The 14,780-nt window shown below is 43.5% G+C and overlaps 1 protein-coding gene across 1 annotated transcript in view; it reads left to right on the forward strand.

The window, feature by feature from the left end:
- The first annotated feature begins 642 nt into the window (after positions 1 to 642).
- The window catches only part of RAB8B (RAB8B, member RAS oncogene family), a 64,868-nt gene continuing 50,730 nt past the window's right edge, over positions 643 to 14,780 (forward strand). The window contains exon 1 of the mRNA XM_082852071.1: positions 643 to 796. Coding sequence (XP_082708197.1) covers positions 673 to 796 — 124 coding nt within the window. The 5' untranslated portion in view covers positions 643 to 672. The remainder of the gene's footprint in view (positions 797 to 14,780) is intronic.

The raw sequence follows: 14,780 nt of genomic DNA on the forward strand, positions 1-14,780 counted from the left end.
CGTGAAGAAGAGAACAGGAGTGGGGTTCAAGTGAGAGCCGCAATCATTCTTTTCGAGCTCCGTAACTGACGGGCTGCGGGAGGGGGCTCAGACGTGGTGCTGGGCAGCAGCTGGAGGAGAAGCCAGGTAAGGCACTCTGCAGATAATCCACAGCCTGCGCCAGGGCAGCTAGAAGGAAAGAAAGCATCTCAGCTGCGGGTCGCGGGGGAAGAGATGCGGGATCGGCTGGACTGAGATTCCGAGGTCCTGGATTTGAAAGGCACCAGCACACAAAGAAACGACGAAGTTAAGTTCCGGTGGTAGGACACGCAGAGTTGGAAACCGGCCCTCCCTGCCTACCTCGAGTGGAAACGCCTAACCCCCGATCACCCAGCCCAGAGCGGCTCTTCTTTTATCCTTTGGGGCCGCGGGGACAGCCTGCCCCGGGCACGCCCGAAGCTCCTCAAAGGAACTACAAGCCCCACCAAACACTGGGGCGCGGGCGGTGATGACGAAGCCTCCGCGGATTGGCCATGCGGGGCGGGGCGCGCAGGCCTTCTTTGAGGAAGGGGGCGGGGAGAGGGGCGGGGCGAGCGGCGGCGGCTCAGCAGACACGCCCCCTCGCCCGCGGCCCCCTCCCCGCCTCTCTCCGCCGCTCCTCTCGCTCCGCGGTCAGAGGGCCGGAGCGAGAAGATGGCGAAGACGTATGATTATCTGTTCAAGCTGCTGCTGATCGGCGACTCGGGGGTGGGCAAGACCTGCCTCCTATTCCGCTTTTCCGAGGACGCCTTCAACACCACCTTCATCTCCACCATCGGTGAGGGAGGGGCCGCGGCCGGGGACGGGGAGTGAGAAATGGGGAGCGGGTGCGAGGGGGCCGGGAGAGAGGGGTGGGAGGGCTTGGGAGCCCCAGGGAAGGGACCCCGGGGACAGCAGGGCTGCGAGGGCAGTGGGAGAGGGTGAAGGCATGAGGGAGGGGGCGCCGGTGGGGACGTGAGGCTGGGGGGGCGGGCGGTTGAAAGGAGGAACTTGGGGGCAAAGGAAGGGGAGGAGGAACCAGAAGAACAAGGACTAGGGGTGTTGAGAGAAATGAGAGGGTTGGGGGTGTGACAGGAAGGGGTCTTAGAGGGACAGAGTCGGGGGGACACAGGAAATCTCATGAAGAGAGAGAAGGGAATAGTGGGTGTGAAATGGATTAAAAGACAGGAAAGAGGAAGGAAATGTGAAGGGGGAAATGAAGGGTTGGGGGAATGGGAATGGGAGGTCCGTGAAGTAAAGGCAGAGGACACAAGGGACAAGAGAGGTGAGAACCCGGGAATCCGGAAGGAGTTCGGAGGAATGAGTTATCAGGAGGTAAGGGATGAGGGGCACTGGCTACAAGAAGTCTGGTCATAGATATCATGGGAGAGGGCAGAAGAAAATTGCAGGTAGAAGATGAGTTCAGGGAGCCAGAGGATGGAATGAGGATACTTGGTGGAGAAAGTAAAGGAGAGCTGGCTGTGAAATAGAAAGGAAAAAGGGAAGCAGAATATACAGTAGAGAGGTTGAGCAGAGAAGAGAGAAGATGGGATAGGGAGAGGAAATGGAAAGTAGGACTTTCTCCAGTAACTGGGAGCACTGGTTACCATTTCCTCTCTCTTTACTCCCTTTGGATCAAGTGCAGGAGAAAGAGCAAAAAGTGACTAATAATGAGATACGGTGTATGGAGCATTAAATTGTTCTGTGAGTGTTAAGGGGTGTTAAGAGGATGGGTGACTTTGGGAATGGTGTGGTCAGGAAAATGTGGTTCATTCCTTTACTATCTCCTGTGCCACAGCACTTCTCAATTTTTAAAGTTCTTAGCCTTGAAGGTTTAATAATCCTCAGCTGGGGAATTGATCTTACATTCTGCCTGCCTCCCTGTATATTTTCCTTTGGTTTTAATTATTACTTGCTAAACGAATCACAACATGCAATATACCCCTCAGTTACTTTCAATTGATTCTGATTTTTCTGGTCTTGGCTGGGAGCTGTCCTTCCTACTTTTGGAAGACTCTGGTCAGGTAACAAGATCTCTAAACGTAAACCTAAAGAAGAGCAAATCAGAGCTGGTTTTAAGCTGCCTGTACAAGTGATCTTAACATCATTTCCCTTGTTAAATAGCTGCTGTTAATTAAGACCCTTAAGAATCTTAGCTCTTGGTTGTCTGGATAATGTCATGGCTTCTCATAGCGGCTCACTTAAGCATCTTTCAAATGGTTCTTACAGCATATTTCGCCATGAATTGCTGGGATCATTAGGGGGCTAGTGCTATGGTAATGAGTTATGTTTTAAGGATAATTTATCATTTATAAAAGAAGAATATTGGGGTGTAGAGCACTCTTCAGCCAAGCACTAGGAAAGGCTACGGTTTGTTTGTTCTGGCGTCTTTCATATGGATTGAGTGGTCTGAAACCTCCTGGGTGTTATGAAGTCTGGGCTTAGGGAAGTTTGAGTTGCAAGTTCTTGGCAGTCATTCTTGAGTGGGACTTTTTCTCTTCGGAGGAAGCAGATTTTAAATGTCATGTGTCAAGTATATTCCTAAGAGGTTTGATGGGAGCTGTTGTGGCAACCAAAAGGCATTAATTTTTGATGCTGGTACTCATTTCAAAACCCCATAACCCTTTTTCATTGTTGAATGCACATTGCAGTCCAGATGGTAAAGGACGGTTTCTAACAAGTCGAGTGGGTTGCCTTTTGTCCGTTCTATCAGTGACCCTCCCAGAAGTATTCCCCTGCATCGAAAGTGACTGAATCTCACTGATGCTGTTTCCATTAAGCTCCTTAAATGACTTTTGCTTGTTTGTAGTAGTTTTATTAGTTTCCTCTTTTTTGGTCTTAATTTTTGCCCCACCTTTTCTGTGAGGGTGCCTGCTTCCTTTTACAATAGTAGCTTTGAAAAGTTACCTTTCATTCTGAAGGAGTACAATCTTTCTTCCGTGGATTTTTAAATTTTTTTTTTTAATGATTGAAATTTCGTTTTGTGGAGGGTTGCAGCTATTAAGGCAGGAAAACAAGTGTCCTGAAAGAGCTTAGAACTGGAGGTAGACGTTAAATGGGGTGAATCTCACGTGTCATGTTGTCCTTTGTATTTTCCGTGGGGTGGATGTGGTAAAGAGAGGCTCTGAGTTTTGTCTTCAGTTGACATGGAGGAGGGGAAATCCCATTTAGCCCCAGAGCTCTGACAGGAAGTGGTGGCCCACTGCCTTCAAACAGCACAAAAACTGTACATACGTACAACCTAATGCTTTGGAGTTGAAGTTAAGCTAGGAAAATAAGGTGAATGTTAACATCATTCTAGTGAAAAGTTGCACACACACCGATCACAAACATAGGCTTGGAGCGTCCACATCTCTGGCAGCAATATCTACCCCCCTCCAGCCATCACCCCTGTTTCCAGGTGATCTGAGGTTGCTGAGGGGAGAGTTGGTGGTCCATCTCCTCCCAGTCATAATTATTTCTTGAGGCACCTCAGTGTGGAAGTTTCCAGGGCTTTTCTGACTGCCACATCATTGCTGACAAAACTTGATAAGGTCTATGTCCCAGGAATTGTCCATTCCTTAATGGGCATTTCTTAATACATGGGGTGTGTGTGTGTGTGTGTGTGTGTGTGTGTGTGTGTGTGTGTGTGTGTGTGTTGGGAGATACGTATGGATGCCTGTTTCTTCCCATGGAGATACATTTACAGTCTTAATTTTGCTTTGTTAAAATTTAAGTAGTTTTAAAAAAGGACATCTGCCACCTCTAGACACTGTTTTGATAGGGGTTCTGCATTCATGAAAGGAAGGAGGCAATCAGTCATTTTGATTACAGAAACAGTTGTCGCACAGATGCTTTCTTCTTTCATGTATCTAAGGTTCTGGTATCTTCTCTGATGTCCCAGCTCCCCTCATTTCCTTTCTGCTCTTGGGGGTGGTAGAGGGTACAGTTTTTTCAACTGACTTGTTGGGACTCTTTTCGTATATCAGTCAGATAATATTTAACTTTTGAGTAGGGATGTTTTATCCATTTGAAGTTGTAGGCCCAGTGTCTAGGACCAACCACCAACTAGCATTTCAGTTCAAACGAAAAACTCAAGAACTGAAAAAAAAAAATTTGATTGACTCCCCAAGCCCCTTACATGATCATTAATAACGATTAATTAAATTTATGTAAAATGTAGCATTAAGACAACTAGGAAACGGTAATACAGTAGCTCTGAATTATATTTCCTATGGGATGTGGGTACATTTTAATATTGATGCGAGGGTCATATCGATGTCTTGGAATGACCTGTACTGAACAAGGTGCTGGGAGAACAGAAAGAGAAAACCAGCCCTGTCCTCTAACAGGACAGTCTAAGCTTCCTCCCTTAACTGTCTCTCCCCTGCCCTGCCCCCTTCTTCCTGTTAGGGTATTTCCTGAGTGGTTTTATTATTTAGTATAGTCATAGTTTGACAGCAGAGTCTTAGAAATTATCTACCTTATGCCCATGGCCCAGTTTTATAAGTAAGAAAACTGAGCTTAGGTTGATACTGTCAAGATCACACAGCTGATTGTAGAAGAGCCTCTAGTGAAACCCCAGATTCAAGTCTGGATCACTTTTCACGACTGAGCTGCTGCTATTTCTGATCAGTATGATCACCACCATAAATTCAAGTCACCATCTTTTCCAGGGAGGAATTCGATTTTGCACGTTTGCTTTTATGTGAGGAAAGTTAAGGCGTTCCCATTTGGAGTAGCTGTATCACTTTAGGGAAACAGTAAATGCTAATACAACTCCGAGTCCTATAGGAGTTTATATGGGCTAACTCGGCACGTTGTAACTGTCCTTTGCCCTTTCTATGTCTGTAGTTTCATGTTAAGAGATCAAAGTATCCTGCCATTAAAATTCCTTCCATGTGCAAAATAACTAATGACGTCATATTAATGTGTGCTGATAATTGTTGCAGCCTAGTGCCTAACATTTTATTCCCTAACATTTTTATTCCTTAACATTTTTTTCTTGGATTCACTTACTTTCGTTTAGGGGTTGGCAAACTATGGCCCACAGGCCAAATGTGGCCTGCGGCCTGCAGCCTGTTTTTGTGCAGTCCACAAGGGAAGAATGTTTTTTACATTTTTAAAGGGTTATTAAAAAGTAACACAAAACAAAGAATATGCAACAGACACCATATATGTCCCACAAAGCTTAAAAATATTTACTAACTGTTCCTTTACAGAAAGAGTTTGCTGACCCCAGCTTAAAATTAAAAACTGTTTTTGGTTGGTAGCAATTCAAAGTTTTTATCAAGACTGATTGACTGAAAAACAAACTTTGTCGTATTTACATTTTTATCCAAGATGATATCAACATTTGGCTGAGTATAATCCAGATACGTAGTGCAAGTAGATTTTAATTTTCATAGTTGTTTTCCATGGTTTCAACCTCTCAAACAAAAATATGTAAGGGACAGGCAACTTCAAATTGAACATTTTGTACATAAAGCCTTATTTTAATGTCACTGTCTTTTTTTTTTTCCTCTTGTGTCAGTATTTTATTTTGGCGTGAAGACGGGAAGCTGGAAGATACACTGTATTTAAAATTTTCTTGGTTCCCCCTCACATTGTGGAAACCCCCTCCCCCCAGAGCTAATCTGTTCAAACTCAAATACTTAAAAATTACAGCAGCAAAACAAAAGCACAGAAAAAAGAAAACCGGATGGAGAAGGTAGCCAGGCCAGTAGTGTCACTTGGTCTGGACGACTGAGGTGCTGGACAGGAGCTTCTGTTTCTGTTTTTTCTTTTCTTCCTCCTTTCTCTTCAGAGAGGGGATCTGAAGTAGCTGGCATGTCCAGTTTCGTGAATGCTGCTTCAATAGCTTGGCTGAAGGAATTCTGGAAACTGGGCACAGGAACACTGTCTGCGTTATCACTCTCCCCATCGCTGTCCACAGTGGCAGGAGGACCTAAGCTGTTTTCATCTTTCTATGGAGCAGTTTTGGGCCACACATCTGCTTTTGCTTTTCCAATTCTCAGCATCTGGGCAAAGGAAGGGAAGGGGAGAGTCTTCTTCCAGACTCCCAATGCAGAATGAAGAACTGCCCTGACCGGCGGTGGGTGACAGAGGGGTCCGCAGAAAGTCTGCTTGGGAACCTGGACTTCTGCTAAGAGGAGAAAGGGAGAGAGCCCCATGGCCCTTTCTTTCAAAGCTGTCGATAGACTTCCCATCTAGGTGATAGCTTTGAAAAGAACACTGTTTCAGGATTTTAATACTTGATCATAAAGGGTTAAACTCATCTCCTCAGGTAGTGTTCTAGCGAATGCAAAAAGCCATTCAACAAATCAAGGATGGGAGTGGGAAACTGAGTCTTGGAGACAGACCTAGATGTGTCTTAAGAATAAGCGTACTTTAACAAAGAGCTTCACCAGCTGTTCTGCATGGCAGCAAACCAGGGAGGAGGTTCTCTTGGCAACAGCACCAAGATTGTTTGGATCCTCTAAGAAAAGCTGGAGAGAGATAGGTTTGGATATTGTCTTAGAGGAAAATGTCTGGTCTTTGAAGACAAGGAAAAATTTAGCAGTTGATATTTTAGTGGAATCTGATAACTGAACCTGGAAGGAACCATGGAACCAGAAGTGGGAGACCAGGGAGCTGCCGACATGGCCTGAGGACATGGCTGGCTCTAGGTCAGATCTGCCTGCCTGCACACAGGACCATTCTGGAGACCAGCACTCTGGTGTGTGTTAGAATGACTACGTGGGAAAATTCGGCAGGAAAGAGTTTTCATAGCAGGATGAGAAGAGGGTGGGAGTGGGGAATGGGGAAGTAACTGTTAGCTGGTGAGTAGTATCGTGGAACATAACATAATATGGATCTTCTGAAATTTAAGTAGCCGATGTAGCGGCTTGGCTCATGTTTCGTGTTAGGGAGATTGCATGGTCAATTAAGAGCAATAGGTCTGGGGTCAGATCAGGGTTCATGTCCTGACATCTGCCGTTCCTTCATCTCTGGCCTTTAGTGAGTCAGTTGTCCTTCTAGGGCCTTCGTTCCTTTATCTGTACTAGAGTATACTAATACTACACCAACTTTTCAGCGTTGATGTGAGTTCCCTAGGGCAGGAATCAAATCTTATTCACCTTTTAAGTCTCCAAGGCCAATCAATTGGATGAATGAATTATGAAAGCACTATATGAGCTATAAAGCATTGCTTAAATTTTAGTTGTTATCTTTCGTAATATTCTAGATAACTAGACGATGTCTGAGGCAAGATTAAAAGTGCTTAATTTGAATTCTTAATACAAGAATGGTATTTCCCCTACTGTAAAATGCTGTCTTTCTATAATCAGTTTTAAAGGGATATTTTAGACTCTGAAAGATATTTCACTTGTCTTTCGGTCTCCATAATAAGCTGTTTAACACCCTGCTTCCAACCCCCCACTAACATAAATACCAAATAGAAAATGAGTGAAATCACTGGGTTTGCTTTAGAAGAGCCATTTCAGCTTTGTCTTTGCCCATTAGCTTCAAACAATGCAACAGATGCCTATTAACAGTTTCATGCCCGGTTTTAATTAGCAGATGGAGCTATGTTTGTGTCTGTGTTCTGCCCAGCACTGTTTGAGTGACAGGGTAGTGAGTGGTTTGGAATTGGGCTGGGCGTTTGGGTTGAATAAAGCCAAATTCTATTTTTAAAAAGATGAATATAAACATTTATTATATAGAACCGCTTGTGTATCTCAGTGAAACAGCATAGTGTCTAGAGTAAAACTAATGTTTGCAGTTATGTTTTCTGCTCTTATTATCCTTTAGAAATTACATAATATGGAAAAATATGTTTTTATGGCTTAAATGAAGGTTTTTGGGTAGTCTTGAAACTATCATGTAGTGGCTTTCTCTGAAGATCTGTTTCAGTATTTTGGTATAGTGGGTTGAGGACTATGCAAAGCTGGGACGAAATGGGCTTCAGCATGAATGTCGACGCTCATGGGTTGGTAGCTGCCTCCCAGCATGCTGTGTTGTATGGAGTTCTAAGGTCCTGTCTGAGCTCAGCAAGACCGAGGGCTGTGAAAGATTCCTGATGTGGGCCATGGGCAATGGACGGAGAGAGTGGATGGCAACATCCTACATATTTGCTATCTAGTTTCTTTTTCTTTTCTTTCTTTTTTTTGGCTGTGTCAGTCTTAGTCGCGGCACACGGGATCTTCGTTGAGGCATGCGGGATCTTTCACGAGGCATGCAGGATCTTTTGTTGCAGCGCTCTGGCTTCTCTCTAGTTGTGGTGCACGGACTTAGTTGCCCTGCAACATGTGGGATCTTAGTTCCCTGACCAGGGATCGAACCCGTGTCCCCTGCGTTGGAAGGCAGATTCTTTACCACTGGACCACCAGGGAAGTCCCTGCTGCCTGTTTTCTAAAGTGAATATGTAGTATCTGCTGTCCAGTGTGTCATGGTTAAACTTCAGTATTAAAACATTATCTATCAATGACTATTACATATATATATATATATGTTTTTTAAATAAATTTATTTATTTTTGGCTGCATTGGGTCTTTGTTGTGGTGCATGGGCTTCTTATTGCAGTGGCTTCTCTTGTTGCAGAGCACCAGCTCTAGGCATGCGGGCTTCAGTAGTTGTGGCACACGGGCTCAGTAGTTGTGGCTCGTGGGCTCTAGAGCGTGGGCTGTAGAGCACAGGCTCAGTAGTTGTGGCGCACGGGCTTAGTTGCTCTGCAGCATGTGGGATCTTCCCGGACCAGTGTCCCCTGCACTGGCAGGTGTATTCTTAACCACTGAGCCACCAGGGAAGTCCCTATTGGATACATTGTGTCTGGAGATGTGTCCTTTTCCTGTGTTCAGTTTTGACTTTTGGGATTTTCCTTATTTTGCGTTGAATTATTAAGAACCTTAAAGGAAGTAGGTGCCTGATTGTCCTTAGAGGAAGAAATGTCTGCACTGCTTTTTTTTTAAAAGTTACTTAGTTACTTAGGACTTCCTTAGGGAAGCCACATAAAGTGATGGAAACAACTTGGAACCAGTTCTTGCAGCACTGTGACAAAGTATTTTCTTGCTGTCTTGCCTGTAGCATTCAGCATCAGTTTAATTAGGCACTTTGGTATTTACCTGTTGCTGAAACTTTGGACATTTTCCAAGGAGCTCTCATCTTCCTCAGCCCAGAATTTTAATTCTTGGCTCCCAGGAGGAAGTGCGAAAGCTCTGCATGTCCTCATGTTCATCAGATTAGGTTTGCTGTCACTAAGACAGGCTGGATGACAGTGCTGCTTGCAGTCCCATGAGGCATTGCAGATTTCAGAGCACTTAGCAGAAGCTCGGTTAGGTATGGAATCCCACCTCATCATGATAAAAACCAACCACAAAGTCGTCAAGCAGTATGTCGTGTTTCACGGCTTCCTGCTGGCAAAGTTGGGACTGGCGTGACTTCCCCACATCATGTCGTAATTTTGCATATTTGAGGGAAGAACTTGGCAGTAATTCGTTTAATAATTCATAGATATTTTCCTGATGTATAAAGTAGAAGGGCAGTCTCTAAAATGTATGATCAACTTTTGACCTGAAATATAGGGTGGTCTACTTAAAAGTTGAATTATAAGAGTTCATTTCTTATGACCGTATGCAATATTTGTTTAGCTGGAATAGGTATTGCAAAATAGTTTAATCTCATGCAAATCTCATACACGAAATCCATTACGAAAAAAATAGTTTGCATTGTGAGATGTCAGTGACTAACCCTACTGTAATTTGTTGCTTATGAATTTGGATGGGATAGCTGTTTATGTTTTTCAACAAGGAATTTTTTTTTCTTAAGGTCTCTGAATAAAATCTTGAGATGGCATGGAAAACAATTCTTTATTGAGAGTTAACTGTTCCATTTTTGGAATGATTCAGACCACTTTCTCATTTCACTCTCCATTAACACCTCACCCCTATCAGGGTTTGGGGAGAGGGGATTGGATTGGGAAGAGAATAATGAAAAGAGCATTCCACCCTCCTCCTGTATCAGTTTCTTTGACTACTTGTTCAGTCTCTTTTGCTTTTGTTAACAGTTGGAGTAAACTGTTGGGTGAGGAGTTAGAAACTTCTGCCTAAGATATGGTGACTTTTGACTGCATTGCTTTCTTACATTGTTTAAAACTAAATAATAAAAAATCGTCATAACCATGTCTCAGTCATAACCAGCAATGAACAGATTAGGATGTTGTCCATGAACAAAATAATTTGAGTGAGTGCATTTCCTATTTTTTCTACTTACTATTGTTTTGAAAATTTCCAGTCTTGTAGAAGCATGAAAAATTAACAAAACAAGCAAAATAATTTCTTTCACATACACAAAATTCCATAAGAGTTAAATTTTAAAACATGTATATATAAATATCATCAGAGGTGTGTCTCTGTCTTGGCCCTTCAGCCTTCAACTTCGATAAACACCATTGTATTTTATTTTCTGTTGGAATCTCATTATATGATTTACCATATTTTTTTGGTCAGGTCGTCTCCTTGTTATTGCAAAATAAAGTATATAGTACTCTGAAAAACAATTGTTGCACGTTTCCAATCAGTGATGGCACAAGTCCTTCCTAAGGGCATTAGGCCAGGCCTGTTTTCTCATCGTGAAAGGCAAGTTCCGGCTTCGATGGTCTTCAGTCTCTTCTGGCTGCGGCATTCTGTGAGTCTATGAAATCAAGTAGTGTCTGTAAAGAAAAAAAGGGTTTGTCCTTTTTCAGTTAATGATTGTGGGGAGGTTTCTTTTTGCAGGTAGACACTAGGGTTTTGATGACATGAAAACAGAAGGAAGAAGAAGTAGCATTAGTTAATTCAAGCTGAGCCTATGTTGATCTTGTAATTTGATTAAACTTTTTATAGTACCAAAGAGACTGCTTAATGTTTTTGAATCCTGTCCTTAGAAATGTCTTGGTTTAAACAATAAAGCTAAATGTCACCAGAAAAATAACTATAGTCAGCCCTTTGTATCTGTGGGTTCCACATCCACAGATTCTACATCTGAGGATTGAACCAAACTTGGATTGAAAATATGAAAAAAAAACTCCAGGAAGTTCTTAAAAGCAAAACTTGCATTTGCCACACGCCAGCATCTATTTACATAGCATTTACATTGTATTAGGTATTGTAAGTAATACAGAGATGATTTAAAGTATATGGGAGGATATGCATAGGTTATATGCCAAATACTGTGCCATTTTATATAAGGGACTTGAGCATCTGCAGATTTTGGTATGCATACTCTTTGGGGCGGGGGTGTCCTAGCACCAGTCCCCCACAGGTACCAAGGGATAACTGTACTTGAAAGCTGTAAAAATATTTCTTCGAGATGTATAAAGTATTTTCAGATTACCTCATTTTTGTCACATGAAACATGGTGAAGTAGGTGAAAAATAAACTAAAATAATAGGAAGCCTTTTGCTTCTTAGGTATGCTGATGTTAAATTTCTGTTTGACAGTTGGGGGGCCTGAGACCCAGAGGCATGGAGGTTGTTCAAGGTCACACAGAGCCTGGCCTTGAGCAGTAGTTTTCTGATTTCAAGTCTCTTTTCTCTTATAACTCCTCTACCTTCAATTCTCTTGTTATGGAAAGACATTGATGGTATAGCATAAAACCTGGACATAGTAAGTATTTTGTGGGAGAAAAGTCAGAGATTGAACTAGGAGACCAGGGTGATTAGCCATTTGCTTTCGGGCAAGTCTTTTAGCTTCTCGTGGCCTTTGTTTTCTTTCCTCTTTTTTTTTGGCCTTTCTTTTCTTATCAGTAAAAAGGAGAGGCTGGGGTTGGGAACTGTAGTGATTTGTTAGTAGGCTACTAGTGTCAGCCACTAAGTCATTTTCACTAAATTCACTCATTCAGTGAACAGTGTTTTTTAGTCCATGAAATATTGAGAGGAGAAAAGAGTAGCGAGTATCCAGGCAGTTTGAACGCAATGATGAAAAGGGCTTCAAAGGGATTAATGGAAGATGTTAGGAAAGCATAGAGGAGAGGTAGAGGAGGGCGTCTAGGAGGGAATGACATGGAAGTTAAAATCAGGCCCCCAGGACGGGTTAGTTGGGTAGAATGTGGAGTGTCAGGAGTGGGGGCTGTCCCCTGCAGGTGTGGGAGTCACAGCCCCTGGAGGAACTCCTCAAGTGATGGGGCATGTGGCAAGAGGTCAAGTTGAAGGGTAATTAGAGGGCAGATTGAGAAGGGACTTTACACCTGTTCAGGAGTCTGGACTTATATCCTGAGAGCAGTGGGGAGTCCCTGGGGATTTTGCACACAGAAACCAGCTAGGAGATAAGCAGACTTCCTCGGCCGCCCCTTCGCTTCGCTTGGACCTTTACTGTTTACAGAGTACTTTCACTTACGTCTCTGTTTAAACTCCTCAGTAATCACGTCCATGGACAGAGATTGTCTTCCTGTTCTAGGCAAGGAAGGTAAGGTTCTGAGAGGGGCATAGACTGTTGGTCAATCAAGCAGGTAGGTGCAGGAGCCAAGACTTGAGTCTTGAACTTCAGTTCTGGACTGTAGTCTGTCCACAGCAACCTGCTCCTCTCAGAACGGGCCCTGAAGTTTTCCGTGGGACTCAGTGCCCTGGCACTTAGCCTGCCTTAGCGGTCACTTCCAGTGGTCTGTAAGAACGGTGTAAACTGACCAGCAAACCCTTGAGAAGTGTGTTGAGTGGAAGGGTGAAATCAGCCTCTCCCTGGACAAGGCCCAGTAACAGCTAATACAAACATGCATCGTGTTGCCTGTTGGCCTGGGACGTCAGTGAATTGTGGTTTCAGGTTGTCTCCTGGTCTCTAACCCAGTCCCTTAGGAAAAAATCAAATATATACACAGCAGAATGGGGGCAGGAGGAGACAGAGTTTAATTGTGAATCCAGCTCTTTTGTGGAAAGGGAACTAATTATGTCAGAAATCTCAGCATTGCTTCTCCACATGGGGTCAATGGTTTGTTATGCTTGTACATATGCTTTTGGCCTCAGATAGACTGTAGTGTGCTAGGAACAGCTGCTTTAATTGTGAGCTTCCTTCCTTTGACAAATAAAACTTCTCGTTAGCCTGTCCTTTCCTTTCTTCCAGGGTGAAATTGTCTCCACTCTGGGTTTTGTTTGTAAAGCCTCATTCGGCAGTTTTCCTCGGATTCACAGTGACATTGTAGACCAGACTGACACCTGATTTGTTTGCTAACCCTGAGTCTCCAGAACGCTGCTGTGAGCCAGAAAGCGGAAAGGTCCAAGCAGCGAAACTGGATATAACAAAGTGCATTTGCTAATGAACTTGCCTCACTGGGGAGCCCCTGGGTCCAAACTTAGCCTTTGCATTCTTGATTTATACAGTGGTCGTTGGAGCAGGGCTGGGGGCCTCCTAGAGACAGGCCACCGGCATCCAAGAGAAAAAAGCGGCAGCGTGGCACCGTGGCGGTGGCATTCATTATGTGACTTTGGGCAAGCCAGTAGCGAGCCTCCCAGGCTTCCATTTTTCTTCATAAGCAAACAGGGACTGTTGTGCTAGATACACTCAAAAGTCCCTTCCAAAACTCCGATCCTAAATTGATAGCAGTGGACTCACCAACACAATGGGAAAAGTAGACGTAAGAACTGAAGATAACATTGTGTAGATAAAAGAACTTGGGCTTTTGAGACAGAAACTCTCAAATTCCAATCCTGATTCTGCTGCTTCCTACTTGAGAGCCTTGGGTGAATTATTTAACCATTTTCCTTATTGACAAAGGAAGGGTACTGACTCTCTTGCAGGCATTTTGTTATGTTTTATTTTGAGAATGAAATGCATTGTTGTGTGCATAATGTCTTTGGCACATGGGAGACACACAAAAAGGTGTGTCTGTGTGTGACTGTGTGTGGGTGAACTTAGTCTTGGTTCCCTGAGGGTGGGTTCGCTAAGAGAACCTTTGTGATCTGTGGGGCTTCATTGTTCTAACACTTGCTTTTAATGATAAGAGCTTTTACATTTACCTGGTGTTTACTATATATCAGGTACAGTTCTAGGCATTTTACATGAATTAACATTTTTCATGGATTGACCCATTTAATTCTCACAACAACCTCTCAGGTACATTCTGTTATTATTTCCACTTTTTCCAAATGAGGTAATTGATGCACAGAGTGGTTGAATAACATCTTAGTGTCACACAGCTGGTAAGTGGTGGAACCAGACCCAATTTGAATCCAGGCAGTCTGGTTCCAGAGTCTATGTTTTTAACCACTATGCCTTTCTGCCCCAACAGTGACTCAGAAATATTAAAAAAGAAACAAAATAAAGATCAGCTATTTTTAAGGAGGTGATGTGGTGCAAGGTGCACTGTGGCACTACTCCTTACCAGCTGGGTGACATCATCACATCCTTTAAACCTCCTTGGTCCCTGTCCCCTCTTCTGCAGATAATTGGCGTGAGGCAGTTTAATGAAGTACTGTAGGGGAAGCATTTAGCATAGGGCCTCGCACACAGCCAGGGTCAATAGGTGGTGAGGGTTTGGTTTTTCTCCAGGTAATAAGAAACACCTGCTAGAACAAGTTCCATAAAAAATATGAACGGGGACATTTCGGTTGCTTAATGGGGTGCGCTTTAGTTTTCTGGAAAATTAGTCCTTAAAGTTTAGGACTACATGCATTTTACTAAGCTAGAGTGAGAAGTATTTCTTTAAACTCATTTCCAAAGTGAAGGTGATTGTCCTTGGCCTCAGCTGGTGTAAGGAGGTGTCCAACACAGCCCTTGACCTTGGGTGCAGGATGTCAGTATGATATAAGCAGCAAGTTCTTCAGAACCTTTTAGCTGCTGCAAACTCTCAGGCATCTTGAA

Source organism: Leucopleurus acutus (genome assembly GCF_964270905.1).
Source record: "Leucopleurus acutus genome assembly, chromosome: 1".
Taxonomy (NCBI): domain Eukaryota; kingdom Metazoa; phylum Chordata; class Mammalia; order Artiodactyla; family Delphinidae; genus Leucopleurus; species Leucopleurus acutus.